At 33.4% G+C, this 25528-nt stretch overlaps 1 protein-coding gene across 3 annotated transcripts in view; it reads left to right on the top strand.

Annotated features, from left to right (window-relative positions):
• LOC115885781 (TGF-beta-activated kinase 1 and MAP3K7-binding protein 2) overlaps window positions 1–25528 on the top strand; it is a 136121-nt gene that overhangs the window by 84710 nt on the left and 25883 nt on the right. For all 3 annotated transcript variants that reach the window (XM_030904800.1, XM_030904799.1, XM_030904798.1), the window contains exon 4: window positions 24335–24456. In XM_030904800.1, coding sequence (XP_030760660.1) covers window positions 24335–24456 — 122 coding nt within the window. The remainder of the gene's footprint in view (window positions 1–24334; window positions 24457–25528) is intronic.

Here is a 25528-nt window from a genome sequence, read left to right as displayed (position 1 = left end):
TGTTAGATATATTTTTTTTAAAAATGGTTATTTGAATAGTTGGTAAACCTAAAATGTGGTTTGTATACCGTGTGGTGCATCGGGACGCGGGACATAAGAAATCCCATATAAATTTTGAAGAGATCAAATATTATCTCCCCAGTTGATTTTATACAAAAATTGTATTAGACTATTTTGAAGAGGCGTTAAAGTTGTACTGTCGATGTCGTCTAGAATTTCGTTTTATTTGCAATAGGCATCTAAAAGTTATTTGCAAAAGTCTACCTTCACATTACTAATAATTTATAATACGGCCAAGAGAAATCTACAATTAAAATATCAACAAAATTATGATTTCTTCATTGTCAAATTCGATGTCACATTTTTTTACAAGAATTTATGTGGTTTGAAAAGGTGATCATTTTTTTCTGAATTGAAATGATCATCCACAAAAGAATTAGTTGAACTGAGAATAATATTCGCGGTATATGACTTGTTTGCTGTTCATTACTCGATCACTCGCCGGCCTTGCTTATACTACATACATCCACAATAATTTATCAAATAGAAGAAATATTTGTAACTAAAGGAACTTTATTAAACTATACTAAAATTAATCTAATGTTTACATAATCCCTCATTCACAGCCAAACACTACCCCAAATGATTGTGAAATTCACGCCTCCAATACAACTGTTCAGAGGGGAATCTTTAGCATTCCACAGAGGTGTCGTTCTAAGTTCATCTAAATTTCTGGATTTAATATGCCCATAAAGATGGTTTTTGAGTGTGTTCCGCAGGGAACTACTATCCAAGAGTAATCCAAAAACTCTAATAGCAGGAACAGCACCCAGTCTGGAAAAAGAAGATAATAATTTCGATAATAGAATTCTATTTAAAATAAGCTAAAATTTATAATTCTGGCAAAGCCTATATTTATGATATTTTTAAATTTTAAATAGGTTTTGCTGTTTTACTTTAAATTACATGTATTATGTGACAAAACTTTTGCAAATAAATGCATTTAAGCATTTTCATTGTTACCTCAAGGTATTTCAAGATTTCTTGACAAAAAATCTTGGTATTGACTTAAAATTTCTTGTGTGTGTCTTGTCTGGATATTTAAAATTACTTCTTGTCTTGAAATCAAGATAAGATCTTGAAATTTTCAAGAACTTGGCGACCCCTAGAAACAAGTAAACCTCGAAAATTTGAGTACTTTTAACTATTACAATTGAGGGTTGGAACCTTTGGCGTTACAACAGCAAAATAAAACACTAATTCACTAGAATACACCAAAACACTCTACTTTTGCACTGGACGCGCGTTTCGCTGACCATGTTAGCATCTTCAGCAAAAGTAAAGTCTCTTGGTGTATTGGGATGAATTAGTGTTTTATTTTGCTCCACTTATAATTAGATTGTCCATAAATCTTTTCTGCTCAGAAAAAAATAGTAATGTACAGGGTGGCGCCTCTCATACGCCGCGGAGGCTCCAAGGAGAACGGAAGTTTGTATGGAAATGAAATTTTGTGAACATATGTAGGTTAATTCAGCGCACTTTTTAAAAATATAGAGAGTTTTACACGGTGTCCCCAAAAAGTTACATACCAAAGTTGTCTTTTTTGTAATGGAACACCCTATATATTAATTGATTTTCGGATTCTGGGAGAAAAATAAAGGTGAGTTTTATAAGAGAAGTGTATGACTAAAATGTAAGGTTTTTGACATATTTAACATTTTCTAGAAATAAAGAACAATTTTTATATTACAATAAAAGCTACCTAAATTGGAATTTACCCGGTATAGCCTAATATGTAGTTAAATTAACTATTGTACTTTAAATCAAATTAAAACTTGATCCAAAAAGTTATACAGGGTGAGATCAAATTAATATTGAACATTGGTCACCTTTAAAAGCATGTTAGTCTTATATTTTAAATGGAACACCCAGTATATTATTCCGATATTCAATGGAGAATTCATGTCTCTTCAAAATACTATTAAGGTTGTCTACCCCTCAAACAAAGATTTTCCTAGATATTTTAATTTACATGATTTGATCAGAGTAGATCTTTATTATTTGATAAAATCTAGGTGGCTGTGATATGTCTGACGTTACTTCAACATATCTGTCTAATTGGTCCAGCTTTAACAACTAGTTATCATTTTGTGTCAGTTAAAACAAACAAAAAATTCTCAGAAATTTGCCGAAATCGCAAACCTATCCTACATCAGAGATAATTGATATGATTCTATTAGTTGGTGAATGCAGTGTGCGTTCACCAATTAATAGAATATTTAAATGCTGCTGATTTTATCTAGTCTGTTTTTTTTATGGGGATATGTTAAAGACAGTGTTTACAAAACTCGTCCAACTATTGTCAACAACATGAGAGAAATTATTGTAGCTGCTTCTCGACGTAGAAGTCCACATATGCCTTTTAAAATGAAAAGATCATGAAAAGATCCTTTTGAAAAGACAATCATTTCACGCAGTTAACAGGAATGAGCATTTGATTTCATATCGCTAATTTTTGCCACATAATTATAGGTTTATCTCTAGTTTTAATTCTGTAATAATTAAAAATATGTTTTAAACGTGTATCTTTTTATTACCGTTGAGTATTTTACTCTACAGTCTTTAATTTTTGTTAAATTAACAAAAGATATATCACACAGCCACCCCCCCCATTTTTTCAAATAATAAAGATCTACTAACGCAAAATCATAAAAATTAAAATATCTAGGAAAATCTTTGTCTGAGGGGTAGGCAACCTTAATAGTATTTTGAAGATATATAAGTTCCCCATTGAACACCGGAAAAATATACTGGGTGTTCCATTTAAAATAAAGGAGTAACTTGCTTTTTAAAGGGACTAATGTTCCATTTTAATTTTATCTCACCCTGTTTAACTTTTCGGGTCAAATTTCAATTTGGTTTAACATACAATGGTTACTGTAATTAAATATCACGCTATACAAGGTCAACTAAAATTTAGTTAGCTGTTATTGAAATTTCAAATTTATTCTTCATTTTCACAAAATGTGAAATATGTCAAAATCCTTAGATTTTAGGTATATGCTTCTTTAATAAAACTCACCTTTATTTTTTTCCTAGAATACGAAAATCAATTAATATATAGGGTGTTCCATTAGAAAAAACAAAACTTTGATGTGTAACTTTTTTTGGGGACACCCTGTATAATTCTATATATTTTTATAAAATGCTTTCAGTTAACCTACATATGCTGCCAAAATTTCATTTTAATAAAAACTACCGTTCTCCTTGGAGCTTCCGCGGCGTATGAGAGGCGCCACCCTGTATATACCGGGTGCATCTCAAAAGTGGCTCACCCCTATAACTTTTTTACTTTTTCAGATAAAAAATCGATATTTGGTATATTAACATATAACATAAATTAGGATTGATTGACGTATTCGATTGTTTTCTGTCACTTCCTGTTTCACCGGAAATGACTACAACTTTTGATTTTTAAATGGTACCCTCGGTATTTTTTTACTTTGTTTGATAGAAAATGTCACTCTGAATAGAATGACATATCGTATGTCAACTTTTGACATTTTCGAATATGGTTTATTTGAAATTGCAACATGCTATTCATAACGACAATTTAACTCAAAATACCAAGTGTGTGGTACCAAATTATTCGCAAAAAAATACTTTTTCCAAATATGCTAATAAGCCACCCTCGTTCCATTTGAAAAAATTTAGATATGATTAAAAATACGATTTGGGCATCTTTTAACAGGCCAGGAGAAGACACGAATAACATCAGACGATCAAATCTATTTTTCCAAGGCTCCTTGATTAAAAATTAGAGTTTTTAACACAGACACTCTAGATTGAAATTTAAAATGCAATTTTGTTTTAAGCAAAAATTTCAAAACTTGACATCAGATATGTAATTCTATTCAGAATGTCATTTTCTATCGAATAAAGTAAAAAAATACCAAGGGTGCCATTTAAAAATCAAAAGTTGTAGTCATTTCCGGTGAAACAAGAAGTGACCGAAAAGAATTGAATACGACAATCAATCCTAATTTATGTCATATACTAACATACCAAATCTCGTTTTTTTATCTGATAAAATAAAAAAGTTATAGGGGTGAGCCACTTTTGAGACGCACCCTGTATACTGAATATACAATAATTTAGTAATCTAAATGATAAATTCAAAATTATTTTTATGAAATATAGAACAACTTTAATTACAGCTATATAATTAAAATAAATACCTTATGATTCATCGTATATGTAGATCGGTTTCATTTAATTTAATCTCTCAAGAATAAACGTCAAAATAGATTTTTAAAAGTATACATTTAGATTTCTTTTACACCTCAATATACATAAACTAACGGTGTTTAATAAATTTTAAACTTTATGATGCTAAACTGTTTTTATTTTTTTTTAATATTAACACGCCTACAACTAGAATAATTCTAGTTGTAGCCTAACTAATATACTAATTTGGTTTTACTAGATATAAACTAATTATTAGTTTATATGTAGTAAACCCAAATTAAAAAATTATATTATTAAAAAAATGTACTATTTCATTAGCGTAGCTCGTAGTTCGTTAAAAAGATTGAAGTTTAAAATGTAAATAACCTCTGTATGAGTCATGTAATTGAAGGAAGTTGTGGTTACCTGTATGTATTGTTTTATTTTTATAGTACTGTTAATGGTGACTAGTAGAAGTAAATATACTTAATACTTAAATGCTATTAATTGTCATGTTATTATAGTACGCGGTTAAATGTAAGGAAATTACATTCCAGTATTGATAATGCTTGTGCAATCTTACCTGACTTCGGCTTTGGCAACTCCTAGCCAGGGTTGGACTGGCCATATAGTCAGGCTAGCGATTACCAGCTGGGCTCCTGTCTTAGGACCTACATGGAAAAAATCGAAATAAAAATTATACTTGTACACCCTGTACCTGCGAAACGAAGCATTTTAGGACATACATTTATACGAACTTTTTTACTTATTTTTATCTGCAGAATATGCTGCCGAAGTTTCCGGAATACAGTTCGGACCACCCTGTATACCGGGTACGTCTCAAAAGTTACTCACCCCTATTACTTTTTTATTTTTTCAGATAAAAAAACAAGATTTGGTATGTAAGTATATTATATTAATTAGGATTGATTGACGTATTCAATTGTTTTTAGTCACTTCCTGTTTCATCGGAAATGACTACAACCTTTGATTTTTAAATTGCACTCTCAGTATGTTTTTACTTTATTCGATAGAAAATGACATTCTGAATAGAATGACATACCATATGTCAACTTTTGATATTCTCGCTTAAAACAAAATTAAATTTTAAAATTCAATCTAGAGTGCCATGATTATGTTAAATTACACTAATTCTTAGTCAAGGAGCCTTAGAAAAATAGATTTGATCGTCTAATGTTTTTAGTGTCTTGTCCTGGCCAGTTAGAAAATGCTCAAATCGTATTTTTAGTCATATCTCAATTTTTTCAAATGGAACGAGGGTGGCTCATTAGCATATTTGGAAAAACCATTTTTGTACGAACAATTTAGTACCACACACTTGGTATTTCGAGTCAAATTTTCGTTGCGTACCGCAAATTATTATTTCAAATAAACCATATACGAAAATATCAAAAGTTGACATATGATATGTCATTCTATTCAGAGTGTTAGTTTCTATCGAAGAAATTATTGTCAATTCAATCTGTCATTTCCGGTGAAACAGGAAGTGACCGAAAACAATTGAATATGCCAATCAATCCTAATTTATGTCATATACTAACATAACAAATCTCGATTTTTTAACTGTAAAAATAACAAAGTTATAGGGGTGAGCCACTTTTGAGACGCACCCGGTATACATTGTTCCTATATTTGTAATTCCCTGATTTCAAACAGTAATATCAAATCAGTAGGAAAAAATTGACCCAAACGTAAAGCGAAAAAATACGCAAAAAAAACACCCGAGCCCCTCTGGATCAGTCCGACTCTGCTCCTAGCCATATTGTAAGAGAAGTATCTAGGAAACTATGCTATCCCGTAATAGCGAAGAGCATCATCTACTTATGATAATCAATAAAATAATCACTCATAAAGATCCTCCATGCATAATACCTGAAACTGGAGTAACATTAGAGCTGAATAACCTCATCGTCAAGACACCTGACCCGAAATATACCGACATTTCCAGAAAATCCTAGATTAATATAAAGGCAATCATTTATACCGATGACTCCAAAAACTCCTGCCGAGTGTGCGAATATTATCAACGGATCAGCCTTCCAATGGACTTTGAGACATGAAACAGCTTCATAGCAGCAACAAACATCAGTTTTTGTTGCAGTGAAAAGGGAAGTTGTGTTTTCGGACTTAAAACTTAAGATCTAAGTCTTTTTGTAAATGACTTGTTGCAGCTCTGGATGCATACAAGTCTAAACACTGTGTAAACTTAAAAAATTAGAGGCAATGTCAGTTCAAGAAGATGTTTCATGATTCACCATTGTTTACCACTTCCAGAATAAAGATGAAACAAGTTGTTAATTTTCTTGGGAACTACCAATTTATAATAAACATAAATATAGTTTTAACTAAGCACGTAAAGATTTGTTCTCCATACGATAAAATTATTTTCCTTTCAGAAGTAAAGTTTTCCACATGAAGGCGGATTTTAGGTATGTAGGTGGCAATAAATAATTAATGTCGAACATTGAGGTGTTAATTAAATGCGCGTAGGTTATATATTACATTCATTATCCAAATATAATATAGATATATTTATATTTACTTATTCCTTCGCTTATGAAGATAATCGCTTAATGCTTAATGACTAACTCAATTCCAGATGTTATCTCTTAAGTTAATTTCACGTGTGGTTAGGACTAGTTTAGTTTGGTTGGTTACCAACTTTTTATCTATACCTAAACTAGTGCAAGCAAAGACTCTATTTTTTAAGGATTCTATCATCCCCCGTAATTCTAATAATAGAGCAATCAAATTTATTATATCATAATATTATAATGCATTGTCATTGAAAATAAAATAAAAGATAATTTTTATAGAAACTTGAAACAAAAAACTAAAATAAAAATTTTTAACGTCACAAAAGAATTAATTTTTGCGACCTGATTGACGCGGACCGGATGGAGCGGAGCGTCCGCGACGGACCGTCCGCGACTTCGGGCAAGTACCATGAGTTTATATGAACAATTTCACATGGGTCGCGTATGCTCCGTCCGGATGAATTCGTCAACGGCTATCTTGAAAAAATATCCGCGCGGACGGTCCGCTCCATCTGAAAGAGCTGTAATCGTCAAACGTACAGCCTCGTCACAAAAAGTGTCATTTTTACTCCTAATAAAACAATATATACTATTTTCTGTTGCTATAATTTAATTGTGTTGCACTAGTTTTGTCATAATTATTTATATACTCAAGAACTATTTTTGTATAACCCGGAGGTTCACAAGGTTTATTGACATTATCTATACCATATTAAACATGTTGTACAAGGTTCTCAGAGTACAAGGTTAAGTTTACTTCCCACGTTTGCGTAATAATATCGTAATTCCATGAAAAATTCTGAGAAATAATCAAACTAATTTTACGCAAATAATAATAATCGTTAAAATTGAAGACGTGTATAAAGTTTAATATTTAAATATTTTCTTATTGTATGTATTTCGTCCGAATTTGGTTAAACTTATCATTAAAATTCAATAATGCAAAGGGTGACTATTTAAAATGTAACAATCGAAAATAAATGTAATAATCGAGTCCAAGTAGCAAAATAAGCGTTCGGCATTTAACAATTTATGGAAAACTGGCTAGGTATTTTTACACAAATGAAGAGAAAAATTAAAGATAAAGGATTATACTGTATCCGTATTGTAGCACATTTTTGATGGTTGTCACATCAACAAAATATTCTTTATGTTTGGACTAAATTTTCTCGAAAATAAAGACATAATTTAAAATTCCGTTACAACACGGAAATAGATGGAAGTTTTGTGATTACAGTGATATATAATTTATATAGTTTTGTAACAAATTGCTCGCTATTTTATGACAAATGCTGAAGCTCTGCAAACCTCAATCAAGCCTTAATCAAAGTACGTGTGTTTGGAATTTTGGGTGTGGCTTAACACGACAGGATCGGGCTAAGCCTTAGGCAGATTTTTGAAATACACACTCAGATGCAAAATAAAACTCAACGGAGAAATTTTTGGTCAAATTTAAACTGTTATATCTTTGTTATTTTTAGCTCTATTTTCATGAATATTTTAGCAAGTTGACTATAATTATATCAACTTTAATTCGTAAACTCAGTTTTTTAACCCTGTACAGGGTGAGTCAACGATAGAGTAAAGTCCATTATCTCATTTGTTTCAAGGTTTACAAAAAAATGTTTAATATAAAAGTTATAGGGATGGTTAAGATACACATTTTATAATTATTATAGACTGTACAAGGTGCTTCAAAAAAGTGTGGCGGCTATAACATATGTTTTTATAAATACAACACCCTATTTTTTATTTTATTTTTATATTATGCGTAAAATTCCATAACTTTTTTATATATAATGTTATATACCTAAAATTAATAGTTTTTGTAATATTTCAATTTATTTAAACAAATGTTTAATTGCAGTGTGGTAAAAAATTGTCAGTGGTGCTATTGTTTCTGATGTTGGAGTACCAATATTTGGTAGGAGAGTTTTATAGAGATGAAAAAAAAGATATATGTAAAGATATTTTAGTTAAATGATACAGGGTGTTCAAAATATTTTTCTGAATTTCAACTACTTAAAATTAAAAAATCTCAATTTTTTTAAATGGGACACCCTATATATTATCATTTTTTCTGATAGATTTTACAAAACTCTTCAACTTTTTTTTTTTAAGTATGTCATATACCTATTTTTAATTGTTTGCGATTTATTCCCATTTTTTCTATTTTTACCCATATTTTTAATACAATTACCCTATATAATCATAGTTGCCATGACAAAACAAAACTCTTTATTGCTTGCCTTTAACAAGTAGCTTCATAATTAGTTACAATTCCTGGTATTAGTTAAAATTAATTAACTTTACTCAAATAGACTAAATCGCAGTAGTGAATTTCTTGTGTATTTCTATATTATGATAAATGACACTTGGGATTTTTCGTCGAGGCGAATAGCCACAGATTAGCGTAATACTAGATTACCTAATTGCTAAAGACTACTGATATAGGAATTTTCTTCGACATACAGTAAAGTTTCTTCTCGTAGTAATTCTGGTTTATAAATTTGGTAAAGCCAATTTACTACTGCCGCAAAACCGTTCCATTACACACTGAAGATGTTTTCTAGATAATATACATCTATTCTTATAGTAGTTAGCAAAGTACTATATAATATGTAGTACTGAACCAAAAAATGTGGTTTTCTAGGCTTGTCCGTGTATATCAGTCACATTGACTAATTCATTTGAAGAAAATCTGTAACTATTATCTCTACCATTTATACTTATTACAAAAAATTAAACTAAAATTCAAATTTTGTTCTTAACTTGCTTAACGGACATGAAATTGTGATAATTATTACTTTTAGTCATGGCAACTATGTTGTTATAGCGCAATTGTATTAAAAATATGGGTAAAAATAGAAAAAATTGGAATAAATCGCAAACTAATAAAAATAGGTATATGACATACTTAATAAAAGTTGAAGAGTTTTGTAAAATCTATCAGAAAAAATGATAATATATAGGGTGTACCATTTAAAAAAATTGAAATTTCTTAATTTTAAGTAGTTGAAATTCATAAATATATTTTGCACACCCTGTAGCATTTAACTAAAATATCTTAACATATATCTTCTTTTTAATCTCTATAGAACTATCATACCAAGTTTTGGTATTCCAACTTCAGAAACAATGGTACTACTGGCAATTTTTTACCACACTGCAATTTAACATTTGTTTAAACAAATTTAAATATTTCAAAAGCTGTTAATTTTAGGTATATAACATATATAAAAAAGTTATAAAATTTTACGCAGAATCTAAAAATAAAATAAAAAATAGGGTGTTGCCTATAAAAAAACATAGTTATATCCGCCACACTTTTTTGAAGCACCCTGTATACTCTGTAATAATTTTAAAATGTGTATCTTAACCTTCCCTATAACTTTTATGTTAAACATTTTTTTGTAAACCTCGAAACAAATGAGATAATGGACTTTACTCTATCGTTGACTCACCCTGTAAAATATGACAAATACTAAAGTTTATAAAAAACTTAGGTTACAATTTAAAGTTGATATAATTATATACAGTTTGCTAAAAAATTCTGGAAAATACGACAAAAAATAACAAAAATATAACACTTTAAATTTGACCAACATTTTCTCCGTTGCGTTTTTTCTTTACATCTGAGTGTATATTTCCTTCGGCCACACACCCGCTTTACGCGACCCCTGAGACCGACCCGAACAGTACGTGTTAACTATAATATTCTTTGGTACAGCGTAATAGACTCTTAAGGCGGAGATTGTCTTGAGCCGAGCGCTGAAAAGGTGCGTCCAGACTTGAGCATTTTAGACCGAACGAACAGAAAGAACCGAGGGCGCAGGAACCAGCAGAACAAATAAGCTGAGGAATTCTGATTTGCCGACACGGTCCGGAAAACGTTTGGCGCAATCGGTTCGGCTCGGGGACAGGTCCAGATTTAGCGAATTCTACTCTGCGCCTTAGGTTCGTTCTACTCGTTCGGGCTAACATGCTCAAGCCTGGACGCACCTTTTACAGTTAATGAAGCCGAAGATTACTTTAGAATGGACTGTGAAACACCATTACCTTCTCATAATGGTACGGAAACTGAATCTTGCATAGGAATATTTCTTTCACGTGTGCTCTTGTTTCATTCCGATTATCACTCCAGGCCAGAAATTAAGCAGGTTGGAACGTCTCACTCCAGGCCAGGCGCGATTTAAAGGAATATCATCCCAGAAGTGCCGAAAAACTGTACGTGAAGGGCCCGCTTTTGGTATAAATGGATAAAGGGGCTCATATTTTACAAATTGAAGGATACAAGCAGTACATGCTCTTACATACTAATTTGTCAAAATATGGCAATGATTGATAAATAACAATAACACACACACACACACATAAAATAGTTCGTGAATTACTGGAAAGTAAATAATACATATCGCATACTGGAAATTCCCCTGATTTTCTAAAATGGACTAAAAAACTAAGAGGAATATTTCTGTATAAAATAATTTTACAAAACGAATTATAGGTAAGCAAAACCGCTCCATAAGTTTACATTCACTTGTCAAACACGTTTTATAGCATATTTATTTCTAATTACTTCATTCAATATGTGATTCACTGTTTGCAAGTAGAAAATTGAACTGGCATGTATGATATATAATTATGTATACCTTTCGATTATCTGGAATATCCAAATTTGATTTACATTGAAGTTTATATAATAGATCTAGTTAAATCTGGTTAAATTGGCGGATTTAATATATTTAAAACAACTGTGAACCAACCAAAACTATCAAACAATCAAGAAAAGCGTAAGAAATGAGTCTACATAGAAACTACATTACGTCGATTCATTTGTCCAAATTTTTATATTATTTATCTTGGTTAAATGAATGAGATGTGAAAAATTAAATGAAAAAAAAAATAAAATCAAACGTTCAAATGTAAACAGTGGCTGATACAGTGGGGGGGCATGGGGCCCGGGCCCCCCCCTAAAATTGATAAATTGGGTTAGATATTAGGCTTTTGGGTTAAAAATGGCGACCTAAAAGGCATATTCTACATTACTTTTTATTTGGGCCCCCCCCCCTAAAATAAATTCCTGTATCCCGCCCCTGAATGTAAATGTTATATATTACGAATTTCTATTTTCAAAGCATTGTTTATCTGAAATAATGAATTTATATAGTATTTTATTGTTTAATGGCGATGTGTAAATTAAGCAACTTGATAAAGTATTAAATAAATAAAATTATTTAGAAACTATATATATATATATTTTTCGATTTTTACTTTACGAATTTACGATTTATATTTTAATATAGTAAAAAATACTAAATTTAAAAAAGTAGGCAGCTGTTAATTTACATTTTGATCCAGCGAACTATTAAGAGTTTTTGATTTAATGTGAATTTATTATACAATATATAGAGTAAATTTCTGAAATATGTTAGAGCATTCACTAAAGTAAAATCTATATTAAATTCTATTCTGTCTTTTGGAACTATCCCCTGTTACCTTGTCACATTCGTTATATATTTCAGGGGTAATTTTAAATTATATATTTAATTATTACTTACTATAATTAATATTTTTTCATAAGTGTGTCATCAAATTGCAGTTCAAAGATAATAAAAACTGCATTACCTTGAACAGTGATTTATTCATATATTCTAGAAGTTTGTAAGAAATAATTATATTTTTCAGTAAATGGAATGCTAGTAATATACATTGTATAGTTATATCGTGTATACAGCGTTATAATATATCATATATTAAATTCTTTTTTATTTATATTAAATGCTTTTTAAACTTAGATAACATTTTATTGTAACAAACAGCATAATAAATAGAACGTTTTACTGACATAAAAAATTTGAACCGAAAACTAATAATTTATTTTATTGAAATCGTGGTGTATAAATATGAGCTTTTCTGCAGTTTCAGAACTTAGTCTGCACCTATTATTAACTTATACCGTGCTGGCAACTGTTACTCTTGGGTCGGTATTTACATGTGTGGAAGTAAACCGCATAGAGATCTTATTAAGTCAGAGTGAGAGAAATGCGACGGAGTGTTGTTGCGGCGTTGCCGGTACGCCTTTCCCTATCAAGTAAAGTAAAATCACGATCGCAAACCGCTTATTTTTAAAAGACTTGTTTTTCGAAAAGATAACTAGATAAAATCATTAGAAATGTTTCTGAGCATCTGAAATGGAATTATAAGGATATCTTTAAGGTGTCATTTTTTTATAACGAGAAAACGTCAGTAATCGCGATATTTTAAAATCTCAACTTTTTAACACATAACACGCCATAACTCAAGAAAGACTTTAGATATTGATTTTTTTTTTTATTTTGAAGATAGGATCTTTTACAATATGTTTACATAAGAAAAATTCGATAAGGTTTTTTTTTTCATTCGAAAATTGAAAGCAACCCATCTATTTACTTTTAGAGCATAGCAATTTTCAGGAGTCGTGTAATTTTTTTTATTGATAAAGATTTTCACTTACTGTCTACGAAGAAAATACAGCAGAAATATTCAGAAAGTTTTGGAAAAAACTACAATCAATTATTTCTAATAGTTTTCGAGGTATCGATTTTTGAATTCAGAGTTCTAATAGTCCGACCACTGTCGAAAACCAACTCGATTCCACTTATTTTTACCAAAAATGCAAGTGTTTCTAGCTTGCACTTAAAAATTTTCAAGCTCTAGGGAAAATTACAACGACTCGTTAATAAATAACAAATAAAACAAAGTATCACGAGACGTAATTAAACCGTGAAGCTGAACGCATGATGTACACCTTTCCCTAGAACTTTAAGTACTGACAGAGGTACTTATTGGGTCGACGCGACCGGTCAACTGCAACAAATCTGCTATATCCCCTTCCACGTCTCGCAATGTGCACAGTTTCTCGATTCATTTCATACGTTTGGCAACGTGTTTACTGTTCTCTCTTTATTCAGTACATTATAAACGCATTGTACTCTTCTTACATACGGAAATCTCGACCCAAGACTAACCTTTGCCAGCCCTTAGTATGTTACCAATTTCCTGAAATAGTATTTCTGAATACACACAATTTGCAGAGCTAGGTAGAAACTGCCTAACTATATTAATTAGACCAGGAAATGTTTAATGATGTAGTGTCCACTCAGTAGTGTTTGAATTTTTATTAATAATTGGCATTCCATATGTATATGTTGGAGGCAGATGCCGACTTCGGCCTATGTCCGAAATAATTAGACATATGGCTATTTGTCCATACTAAACTTGCCAGATGCGACTTCGTGGTTATAAATAGCCTTTATATAACTCCTTTGCGGAGGGGGTTAATCTTTTTTTGGTATAATATAACAACAAAAGATAGAAAATAAATGCAATCAAATCTCTTCCGCGTAACTTTGTGGATATAGGTAGGTATATTTAATTATAATCGCCATATGTCTAATTATATTATTTCGGACATAGGCCGAATTCGGCATCTGCCTCCAACATATACAGGGTGTTTCAAAACAAATGCGAAAAACTTCAGGGGGTGATTCCTTGTTCAAAATAAAGGGTAGTTTGCTTCATAAACGTTGGGTCAAAAGTCAACCATTAGGGAGATATTGCGGTACAAAGATGGCGATTTTTATTTTTTATCTTGAAAACGAAAAGAGATAGACTAATAAAATTTTATGGAAGCATTACTGTTATGAAAACACACTTTCTGGTAATTTTTCACTTTTTTAAAATGAGTGGAAGGGGTTGAAATAAACTACTTTTGGGTTTGGAGTACTTCCATTCCAAGTTACGGATGGAGTCATCTAGGTTGTTGATTCCTGTTTTAAGTTGATTTTCACTTTCCACGGGAAGCAGAACGGCATTCTGCATCAGTTAGTGGAGTGTTAGTCCTTTTCTAGCTAGATCGTTTGCATTTTTATTACCTTCTATCCCTTGATGGGCTGGCACCCAGAGAGTAGGGACCTTATTTTCTTTGCCTAATTTGTTCAACTTCTCAATGCCATTCTTTGACCAAAAATAAGATGGACCCGATATATACCCGAGCCCACTGAAATTCCTGCCTTCGATCCGGCTAGCAGCCAGTACATCCTTAGTAAGGTGTGTTTACATCGATTTATAGCTCATCACCCTGTGAAAAACTGATACCATACATCACAAATACAAATGCTGACTCTGAATACATGCGAAACATGATCATCTAAGCTAGAGGTGTGTAGTTCGTGAACGAACTAGTTCCAACGAACTATTCCGACCCCGAAATGAAAGGAACTAGTTTCCGGTTTCTCAAAGAACTAGTTCCTCAGGACCTATTCCGGGATCAAAACTGTGAGCGATATAATAATATGCGATGGCGACGGATCGGCCAGCGCGATCTTAGCCCGATGCTAGGCAGGAGTGGGGAGTGCCAGCAGTATATTATCGGATCCGGACCTAGAGGAACTAAATTAAAAGACTAGTTTACGTCCGAATCGGTCAGTACAATCGTAGCCCAATGCTAGACAGGAGTAAGGAGTGCCACTAACTAAGTAAAAGACTAGTTCACGGGAATCTATTCATTCGGCAGATCCGTGATTTAAAGAAAGCGACAACGATGAATTCGGCCTTTTCTATTGCCACAACCGGCGTAATTACCACAGAAAATTGTCGTGGATATTTTTTTTTGATTTTTAGTTTGTTCACTTTAGGTCAATAAAATTACAAAAAACTTGAAGTGAGGAAAAATGCATTTTTTCGTAAAAAATTTCATATTATTTCCTCCAATTAATTTGTGATATAGTTTTTTAAACTCTGATTTGAGTTTCTTTTTTATTTTTTTATCTGCATTAAAACTTACCTATATGTTTTTAACATACGCAATTACACGTCTCGTTATATTTTGTACATTATAAAAATTATACAGATCATACTGTGCATAGTTCTGACTGACAACAAAACCCAACAGCAAGCAACGGGATATCAGTGTTAGTCGGGAACTAATGTGAACTAAAGACCGAGTTCAAGGAAATATTCCTCTGGAGGAACTAAGGAACTAGTTAATCCTAAGGAACTAAAACTCCCACCTCTAATCTGAGCTTTGTGTAGGAAATGGCTCTCGAAGATCAGTTAGATCAGATGATTTTAAATCATATGATAATAGTAGATGGTAATATGTTTGATGAAGCGCGCGCCCAGAATTGAAAGTAAAGTGTCTTGGTGATATTATGGTGAACTTTGTGGTTTTAATTTGTGATGAGTACTTTACTCGAATTGATGTTGATATAGAATGTTTAGGTAGTTGGTGATCAGTTAGAGTAGATGATTTTAGATGTTAGGTGCCAAGAAGATCAGTTAGAGCAGATGATCTTAAATCATATGATGATAGTAGTACTTCACTCGAATTGATGTTCATGTAGAATGTTTAGGTGGCGGGTTAATCACCGCGACCTCACAGATCTATTGTGTGTTCCCCTTTCTTCAGTTATAACGAGTTATAGCTCATCATACAGTTTTAAGGCTTTTATCAAAAGCTAGTATCTGACCCGGCTCCACAGAAGCCAGCTCTCCATCTTCGCACTCGAATTGCTATGGTGTGTATCTTCACCACAAACAAATACCAACATGGGATATGGGAAGGGCCAGATTTTGCACATATATCTTGCCTTTTTAGGATTGAACATTGTTCCGGCCGCATGGATCCCCGTATTGATTGCGGTCGTTACGGTTTAACACGCCAGCGGCGGCAACGTCTTCGCGGTCCGTTAGAGCGGGCGAATGCAGTTAATTTCGCACCTCGCAGCCTTGTCCATACAAAAATAGTGGAACGCGCATTGAGTGGGTGAGCGCGTCGTTTATTTTCGGATGCTCCGCAGTGGCTGCGGCGCTATAAACACCTGCAACTATAGACACGATCGGAGAAGCCACCGTTGCCCGCATACCTGTAAAAAATATAATACCGACTCGATAGTCCGGGCTCAAAACCGCATCAAAAACTTCTTCTTCCGATGTACTGCACGTCTTGAGGCGTTGGCGATCTCTTCTTGAATCATGAAACAGCATTTTCACTCGGGGGTTTGAAGCTGGATTTATAAACTCAGGAGTTGGCGTTCACTTGAGGTTCAGTTGCAGTTGGATGTTCGCGGCAGTAGTTGAGGTTCAATATTTTTGCATTTATAAACTGTCAGTTTCGGTTGTAGGTTAGGTTTGGAATAAGGTTAGGTTGGAATCTTGATAAGCAAGGACAGAAAGACAGTCAAAGCTGTAGTAGGTCTACTAACATGGCATTGTAAGCTAAATAGGCATCTAAAGCTGATGGGATTGACAGACGAAGCTATGTGTAGGTTCTACCAATCTGAAGAAGAAACGTCAGAACACATTTTATGTCGGTGTGACAGCCTGGCAAATGTGCGGTTCCCGGTAATAGGCAATGATAGGCCATTGCCAAGGAGCTACATGGAGGGTTCAGTCTCCAAGTTGCTAAACTTTGTGAAAAGGATTGGACTGGAGAATGTAATCTAAGGATCAGAAGAGGACCACAATAGATCTGAGAAGGTCGCAGTGGATCAGGCCGAAAGCTACCCATCATCTAATCTAATCTAGGTTTGGAATTGTGAAAATTTCGAACGGTTTTCTTTCGATTTAAAAATACTGTTCATATTTGTCAAAGTTCAAACACCAGTAATCCAAGATTACGCAAAATATAAACGTTACATTAACAGAAATAATGAAACAACAATAAGGGTCATTTTCCAATGCATCGGCGTCGCCTCTCTTTACCGTGTTTCACGTTATCGACAGACGCTTGGGCTCATTCATTGGCTGTCGCCGAATGACGCGAATGGCCGCCAACCATGATACAAAGAATACAAGGTATGATATTGCGCAGGTTAGTCACTACGTCAGAGGTGATAAACGGCACCATTGGTCGGCAAGCCCCGCGCGCCAATTTCAAATTATCAAACAGATGACACATAATAAATGTGAAAATAATTTTTCACATTTATTACTCCGCTGAACCTAAAACGAACTGCCAACTTTTCGACCAACTGACTTTATGAATGCGCGCGTTTATTTCATAGTGTTCGGTCCTTTTCTAGCTAGATCGTTTGCATTTTTATTACCTTTTATACCATGGTGGGTCGACACCCAGAGAGTAGGGACCTTATTTATAAAATGAACTGCCAACTTTTCGACCAACTGACTTTATGAATGCGCGCGTTTATTTCATAGTGTTTAACGTTGTGAACCTCAACTGAACTTCAACTGCCAAGATCTGGATTTTTTGAAGTGAAACTTGGGAGCACGTTGGGAGTAAAAATTCAAAGCCGTTTCACTCGGCCTTGAATGATGGCCGCGGGACGGCCCTGAGGCGAGAGGAAAAGTGATAGCGGCAGTGTTGCCCCAGCTACCTCATTCGGGGTAGATCTACCACTTTGTAAAACAATTTAACCCCGCTATCTCGTGATAATCTACCCCGATGAAAAATAAGCTTGTGGCAGCACTGGCTAACGATCTGTGCCATACGCAGCTAAGAAAATCACTATAATAAACTTAATATTGTAACAACCTTTTGTGCTAGGAAGTAAATTTTCATGCATATTTTCATCGATAGGTTTGTAGCTTCTGAATAACGGTCTAGATAAAGTGTCTAGCTCATTTGCCAGCTCAGAATTAGAATTTAGAGTTAGTAACTCGCATTTTCATTCGAGGACACTGTCATATTTATGTCAACCCAATAATCAGCGAGAATATTCGTATAATTTAATAGAATTACTGTAAATCACTATAAATAATGAATAGTTTGAAATCGAACTGTAAATGATGGAGATAAACAATTGTGATTGATTAAAATTTTATTTTAAGATGAAACTTTTGTTAACAACATTCTGAGAATTCGAATATTGAATTCTTCTTCTTCTTTCTTCTCAAACTCTCCTTTTCAGGAGAGAGTTGCGTTGCCTAGGCTGCCAGGACCATTCTGGCAAAGTACTTTTCTGCTTTTCTTTTTTCTGGGGGGTCACGTTTTATGAACCCTCACCGATTTATCTTTCTTAACGACTAATAATTATTGTGGCTATTAAACAGGTTGCTTTAAGCTCTGCAACTATTCAGTTAAGTATGCATTCTACGAGTACTAAGCAGCTCTAAGTCCCAATAATTACTGTGCATTTCAAGAAAATGTGATTATGACATTTTAAATTTGCGGCTATTTTATTTTCTTTATTATAAAGTTAATGTTAGGCTTGTTATTAGTAAATATTTAGAGTTTTAAATTACTAACATTAAAAAACAAAGCGATTTGTTTTATGTGTTCTGTCTTGTTGAATTTGAAAAGGATGTCATGCAGGGAAATCGGTTTTTGCTCTACCTCATTGTCGAAATAGGAATATAAGATTTTTTCGTGATTATAATTATGTGGACAAGCAATTATCAAATGAAAAACATCAGCAACCTCTCCACACTGACACAAATTATCTCTATTAATTCTGATTTTATAGAGATGTGACGGGTATAAGCAATGGTTTGATCTGAGTCGACACATGGTGGTTATTTGTTGCTTTGTCAAGGATTTATATTGTTTGAAGCATGGAGTCCTGTATGGCAGCTGAACTGTAGTGCAATATTCTTTCCCTTTCGTTCTACCAATCACTACAAATCTTGCTTTCCATTTATTATATATGAATTCTTTCATTTTTGGTATAAAAGTTTTATAATCTACTAGTTTATTATTAGTATTAGTGTTAGTGTGGGAGGTAAGAGCCGTCCAGCGTTGACCAACTTATCTGCTTCCTCATTTCCATGAATGTTGGTATGACTTGGTATCCATGCTAATTATACGTCCCTTTTGTTTATTAATTTCCTTCTTGTGACCAGTGTTAGTTCGTCCGTTTCAGCGTCTATTCCAGTTTTGCTTATCTTCTTTAGAGCACTTGATGAATCAGAGAATATAATATAATAATATAAATATAACTGCCTTGGCGATGTCATATTGTTCTATTTTAAGTAGGGCAATGTATATAGCATAAACTTCTGAAGAACAGATATGAAAGTCTGACATTCGACCTGAGTGTCTCAGTTCGCTGACTTCTGAGAATACCCCCACTCCAACCTTTCCGTCTTGATCTTTTAAGCCATCTGTATAAATAAATACACTGTTTGGCCATTTCTCCTTTGCAAGATTTATAAAACTTTGTTTATTGTTAGTCTCCTTTCTTAAATTCATATATTCGACCTTAATAGGTGTAATGTGATCTTCCAGAGTGAATAAATAACAAGGAAGATTTGGGTGAACTCTTACTTACTCTTACTTTGGGAGAACTCAAACCAATATTTGAGTAGCATAATCTAGTGCTTTTACAAGAAGAGGGGTTGTCTTCCAACTGTCTGGAGCTTCATTATATCTTGCATACAGTTGTATGAGCATGTTTCCAATCGGATTTTCATACGATAAAACTTTCAAAGCCTGCTTGGTTCCCAGGGCCTCTGTTCTCAGATCTAACGGCAATTCTCGACTTTCAGATAAAAGGATGATAGTAGGGGTTGGCCGCATCATTCCCAGTGCTATCCTTAGGGCCTGAAATTGTATCTTATCCAGTTGATTTAGATCTTTTTTATTGACTCAGCTCAACAGGCAACTTCCGTAATCCAAATGCGACCTTGCCGTTGCCTTATAAATCATTAGCTGGCTTAAGGGATCCGCTCCCCACCACGTTTTACGTAATGCCCTCATGATATTGATTCCTTTTTGCACCTTGTTACATATATGTATTTTATATGACTTGTCCATTTCAGATTGCGATCCAGTACAAATCCTAGATGCTTGACTTCAGACTTCCATTCTATATTCAAATTATTCCATTCAATAGATCTCATGGGGTTCCTGCTAGAACGTCTAGTGAAAAATATAGCTGATGACTTCCCTGGAGAGATTGACATTTCGTGACCCGTTAGCCAGGTGGAAATGTTTCTTAAGGTTGCGTTTATTAGATCAATGTTGGTTTCAGTGTCCTCACCCATGATACAAAGAATACAAGGTATGATATTGCGCAGGTTGGTCACTACGTCACTGGTGATAAACGACACCATTGGTTGGCAAACTCCGCGCGCCAATTTCAAATTCTCAAACAGATGACACAATAAATGTGAAAATAATTTTTCAAATGTCAAACTCGACGATTTGACACAACTTTTGGGGTTATGTCCTAATTCTTCCGTATTTTAGGTCTTTTTTTATTAGTGGCAATTGAACAATATGGAAATTTTTTTGTATGACGCATGACGTCACAGGTGGTATGCGCAAACTTAACGAAATTGGAGCCGCTATCGATCATACCTTGTTTTCTTTGTACCATGGTCCTCACCCATACATAGTGTCATCTGCATACTGAATAATGAATTGAATAATGACAAGTGGCATCTGTCTAAAAAAGACAGCGATTTAGGGCGACAATTTGGTTATGAAAAATTTAGTGACAATTTTGATTATGCAAAAGAAATACAGATTCTATGAGTTTGCCTAACGATTCACATTAATTTAAAAATAAATTCCCAACATGAATAATGAACAAAACATTTAAACAAAAACAGACCACAAAACAAATTGTTGGTTAATAACAGTTAGAGGGTGGTAGTTAGAGATATAGATGTAGTAGCATTTTGGTTTAGTGGCCACAGCTGCCAGGCTATCCGGCCGAGTGATACAATTATTGTTTTTTAATAAAAATTAAAAAAACATTATAAAATTATAAAGCTAGAATCTTCGATGGTAGACAGTTTTATACTAGTTTTTTTGAAGTTTATAAAAAGCATTCGTAGAAAAATATATGTATATCCTTGAAATCCTTCAATTTAATAGCTGTTAGTAAGAAGTTTCACTTCAATTTTTTTTTAATTCGCTATTCAATGTTTTTACTTATCCAATACTTTTGATACTGGTTTTGAAAGATTCTATATAGTGCTATTCTCCTTTTTTACTATCATCTGACATTTTGACATTTGACGTTGTTGCCAATCTGATATTCATCTGATATTTCACCATTTCCCTTGGTAACCCAGAAAATGCGAGTCGGTTGGAGCGTCACTCCCCAAAGTGTTTATAACTAAAATCATATTGCTTCCCGCTTGCACCAAATCCACTTATTAAACAATGTTAGTTTCCTTATCTATAATATAAGGTATAATAATAGATTATTTAATAAACATATTAACTCAAACGGATTGAATATCATCATATTTAATTTTAGAATTGCGATATTAATTTTATGTTATAATCTGTAATCTTTACCGCAACTAGTCATTACGATGTGCGTGTAATTCTTTAAGCTGATACATATTTGCTAACAGAGTTATATTTTCATATTATTTAGCTTGATTTAAATAAGATATTGCATAAAAAATAAATGATGGAAGCTTTTACGACTTATTAATTAGTAGAAAACTATGTTTGCAGGTAATAACGCCTGTAAGATTTTTTTTATAGATTTAAAATATTAGTAGTCTAGTCAATAATAATATTACACAAAACAATAAGGTTAACGGTTCCCGATAGATTACCGAAGTTAAGCGACGTTAGATGAAGCGAGTGGATGGATGGGTGATCGTCTGGAAAGTCTGTCGTGCTCTTGTTCCATGGCATGAGTGTAAAATCTATTGACTCACACTGCTCATTCACGCAGCGCCGCGCCGCGCCTGTTCGAGGGCGTATGAGATTGGGATATCTCGTAGTGATGGGCATTACGATTCTTTTTAGTGAATCGAATCACACGATTCAATTTCTCATATTGAATCGGCTCCTACGATTCGTTCATTTGAACGAGCCACATGCACAATTTACCTTTCATAAAAACAAAAATTGTAACTGGCACTATCGGCAATAATTTGGTCGGACAATTACTTAAGGGGTCAGAAAAAGAAATATACAGTTCTTTCATTTGTTTTTCAACAGATTATTGATAGTTTACCAACAACAATTACAATACTGGCGTAATAGGATTGATTATTTTACCAATAATATTAAATTTTCAATCCAATTCATATATACTATTTATTAAAAACTTCTTAATACCAATTTAATATTTTTAGAGCCATATTTTAATTCTGATTTAATAATCATAATAAATAATATATAATACCGCATGATCGAAAAAAAAATGGCGTCCAGTAGGCTTGGAACATCGATGACGGAACATCGAAACATCGGAACATCGATGGCATTCCCATATTCCTATATAATTTTACATATAAAATGACAGCGATCTTCATTTTATAACTATCGCTGACGCCGTTTTTTACCATATTGAGCAGAGGCCAACAATATTTATTTATGTGTTTTAGTCCGACATTTAATGGTTTATAGCCGGTAATATTATTTTAACAAAAATATTAACGTAATAATATTAACCTTACAGATACTCCTGTACTAAGCACAGTGTGAGGTTCAAGTTAACGTCTCCTTTCTGATGCAATGGCTAAACTGGACGGGACCTACTTGTTTACGCGGAATCCGAACCGCGGTCCTCGGCCATATCATGGTCAATGGCCTACCGACTTAGGAAGTGTCTAAATTAACTCTTACTCACGAGATATCCGATCTCATCCGGCCTTGAACCGGCGTGAATGAGCAGTGTGTATCAATAGATTTTACACTTTTCCCTTTTTGGACAACAGCACGATGCAAAGTTTCGAACCGGTCACCCGTCCATCCACTAGCATCGCCTTACGTCGCTTAACTTCGGTGTTCTAATGGGAACCGGTGTTTCGACGTAGCTGGGCCGTTGCCCATACTAAGCACAGTATAAGTAAGTTTTTTTCTTGTAAATAACTTTCTTATCGTTTGCATTTTATGCCCATGATGTTTGTTTAGGGCTTTTGTTCAAGTCTAAATATTGGTGCCTGTCTCTATGCCTATATCACCGCCGCGCAGCGCCGTTGAAACGAACGATCGCATTGTGATCCGATTCAATTCTCACGATTCTTTTTTAAGGCTCATTGTTCAAATCTTATGGATTCGTGCTGGCCACGATTCAATTGAACGAACCTTATTGTAAGCAATGAATCAACTCTCACGATTCTTTGAACGAACGATCGCATTGTGATCCGATTCAATTCTCACGATTCTTTTTTACGGCTCATCGTTCAAATCTTATGGATCCGTGCTGGCTACGATTCAATTGAAAGAAAGAAAGAAAGAAATTGCTTTATTGTCATAAAAAATTTTACAATTTTGTTGACAAAGCTTAAAAAAAAGAATATAAAAAACATACAAAAAAAATTGAACGAACCGTATTCTATATTCTTGCAGTGAATCGAATCTCACGATTCATTTTTAATACTCCTTCAGATGAACGACTCATTCAATCTTTGTCTACCTCTAATATCTCTATCGTGATTAAGAGTCGATTTTTAAACTCGCCAAGTCCGTAGGCCATTGATAATGATATGGCCGGGGACCACAGTTTGGATTCCGCGTAAACGAAGTAGGCCCCGTCCAGATTAGCCTTAGCAGCAAAAAGGAGACATAACTTTAAATACTTTTACTTGTTTTACAAAGCAATATTATATAGTTATTTATTCTGTTCTAGCTCCAACGTTATTTAAACAACAAGCTCGGATAGATAGAATGCGAATAGAACTGACAACAGCAAATGCAAAATTAGTGATACTTAGACAAGAAGTAAATGAATTGGAACAAAATACGTTGCAGGTAAGGTTAATACATTGTCATTTTTTTTTAAAAGCACACAAAAATTGTATTGCTAGAAAGCGTTTGGACGTTGACTATCCACTATTTCTTATATTAAAAATAAAAGTCCTGAGCAGCAAAAAAATTAATACTAAAGGTTTATTTAAAATTTTCTACGGTCAAAATATTCGTAAGTGGGAATCACGTCCAAATGTGTACAGGGTGGGTCAAATTCGACGCTTTTAAATGGAAACACCCTTTTCTATATTAGATAGACTAAGACTAATATCGGTGTCTGGAGCTCAATTTTCATCAAAAACATGATGGTGAAAACCGCACATCAATATCTATTACCGTTTCGGAGTTACGGGGTGTTTTTCAAAAATGTGCATTTTTAACAAATCGCTGTAACTTTTTTGCTATGGAAAATGTTGTATTTCTATGAAAACATTTCCAAAGCGCCTTTTTACGTAGAATTTAATGGTTTAAGTATAATTTTTTTAAAATTAATAATTTAAGAGTTATCAACAGAAAAATTGATTTTTTATTTGGGACACCCTCTATATTTTTAATTAACTGAAAAGAATTTAAAATTACCTTTCCAAAAATAAAGCACACTTGATATTTTGTTATAATCCCCTTCGAAATACAGAATTTTTAAAAGTTCGCCACTAGTAGGCTTTTTAAGGCCCTTATTGATGATATGCCCTTAATGGAACTCGAAAACATATTTTTCCAGCAAGACGACGCACCGCCTCTAAACTTTGAAGTTATCAGCAAATTTTTGCATCCAATTTCAAGAATAATTGAATAGCTAACCAAGATTCCAGCCGTTGGCCGTCGAGGCCGCCTGACTTAGTGCCCATGAATCTAATCCTATGGATATATTTGCGACAAGGATATATAATCTATGGATATATAATCTAGACAAGAATTAGAAATACTTAGCAGTTATGAGAAGATATCTTTCACCCCCACTGAGTTAATGAATTCTGCGAGAAATGTTCAAAAATTGCCCCGTCTGTCCATAATAGAAAATGGTCGATATGTCGAACACCTGTAGCAAAATCTCATGTCTTGGTTTCCTATTTAT

This window comes from Sitophilus oryzae, unplaced genomic scaffold (genome assembly GCF_002938485.1).
Source record: "Sitophilus oryzae breed Bouriz unplaced genomic scaffold, Soryzae_2.0 scaffold_41_pilon_pilon, whole genome shotgun sequence".
In the NCBI taxonomy this organism is placed as follows: domain Eukaryota; kingdom Metazoa; phylum Arthropoda; class Insecta; order Coleoptera; family Curculionidae; genus Sitophilus; species Sitophilus oryzae.
The sequence above is the reverse complement of the archived record's forward strand: the minus strand, read 5'-3'. Positions and strand labels throughout refer to the sequence as shown.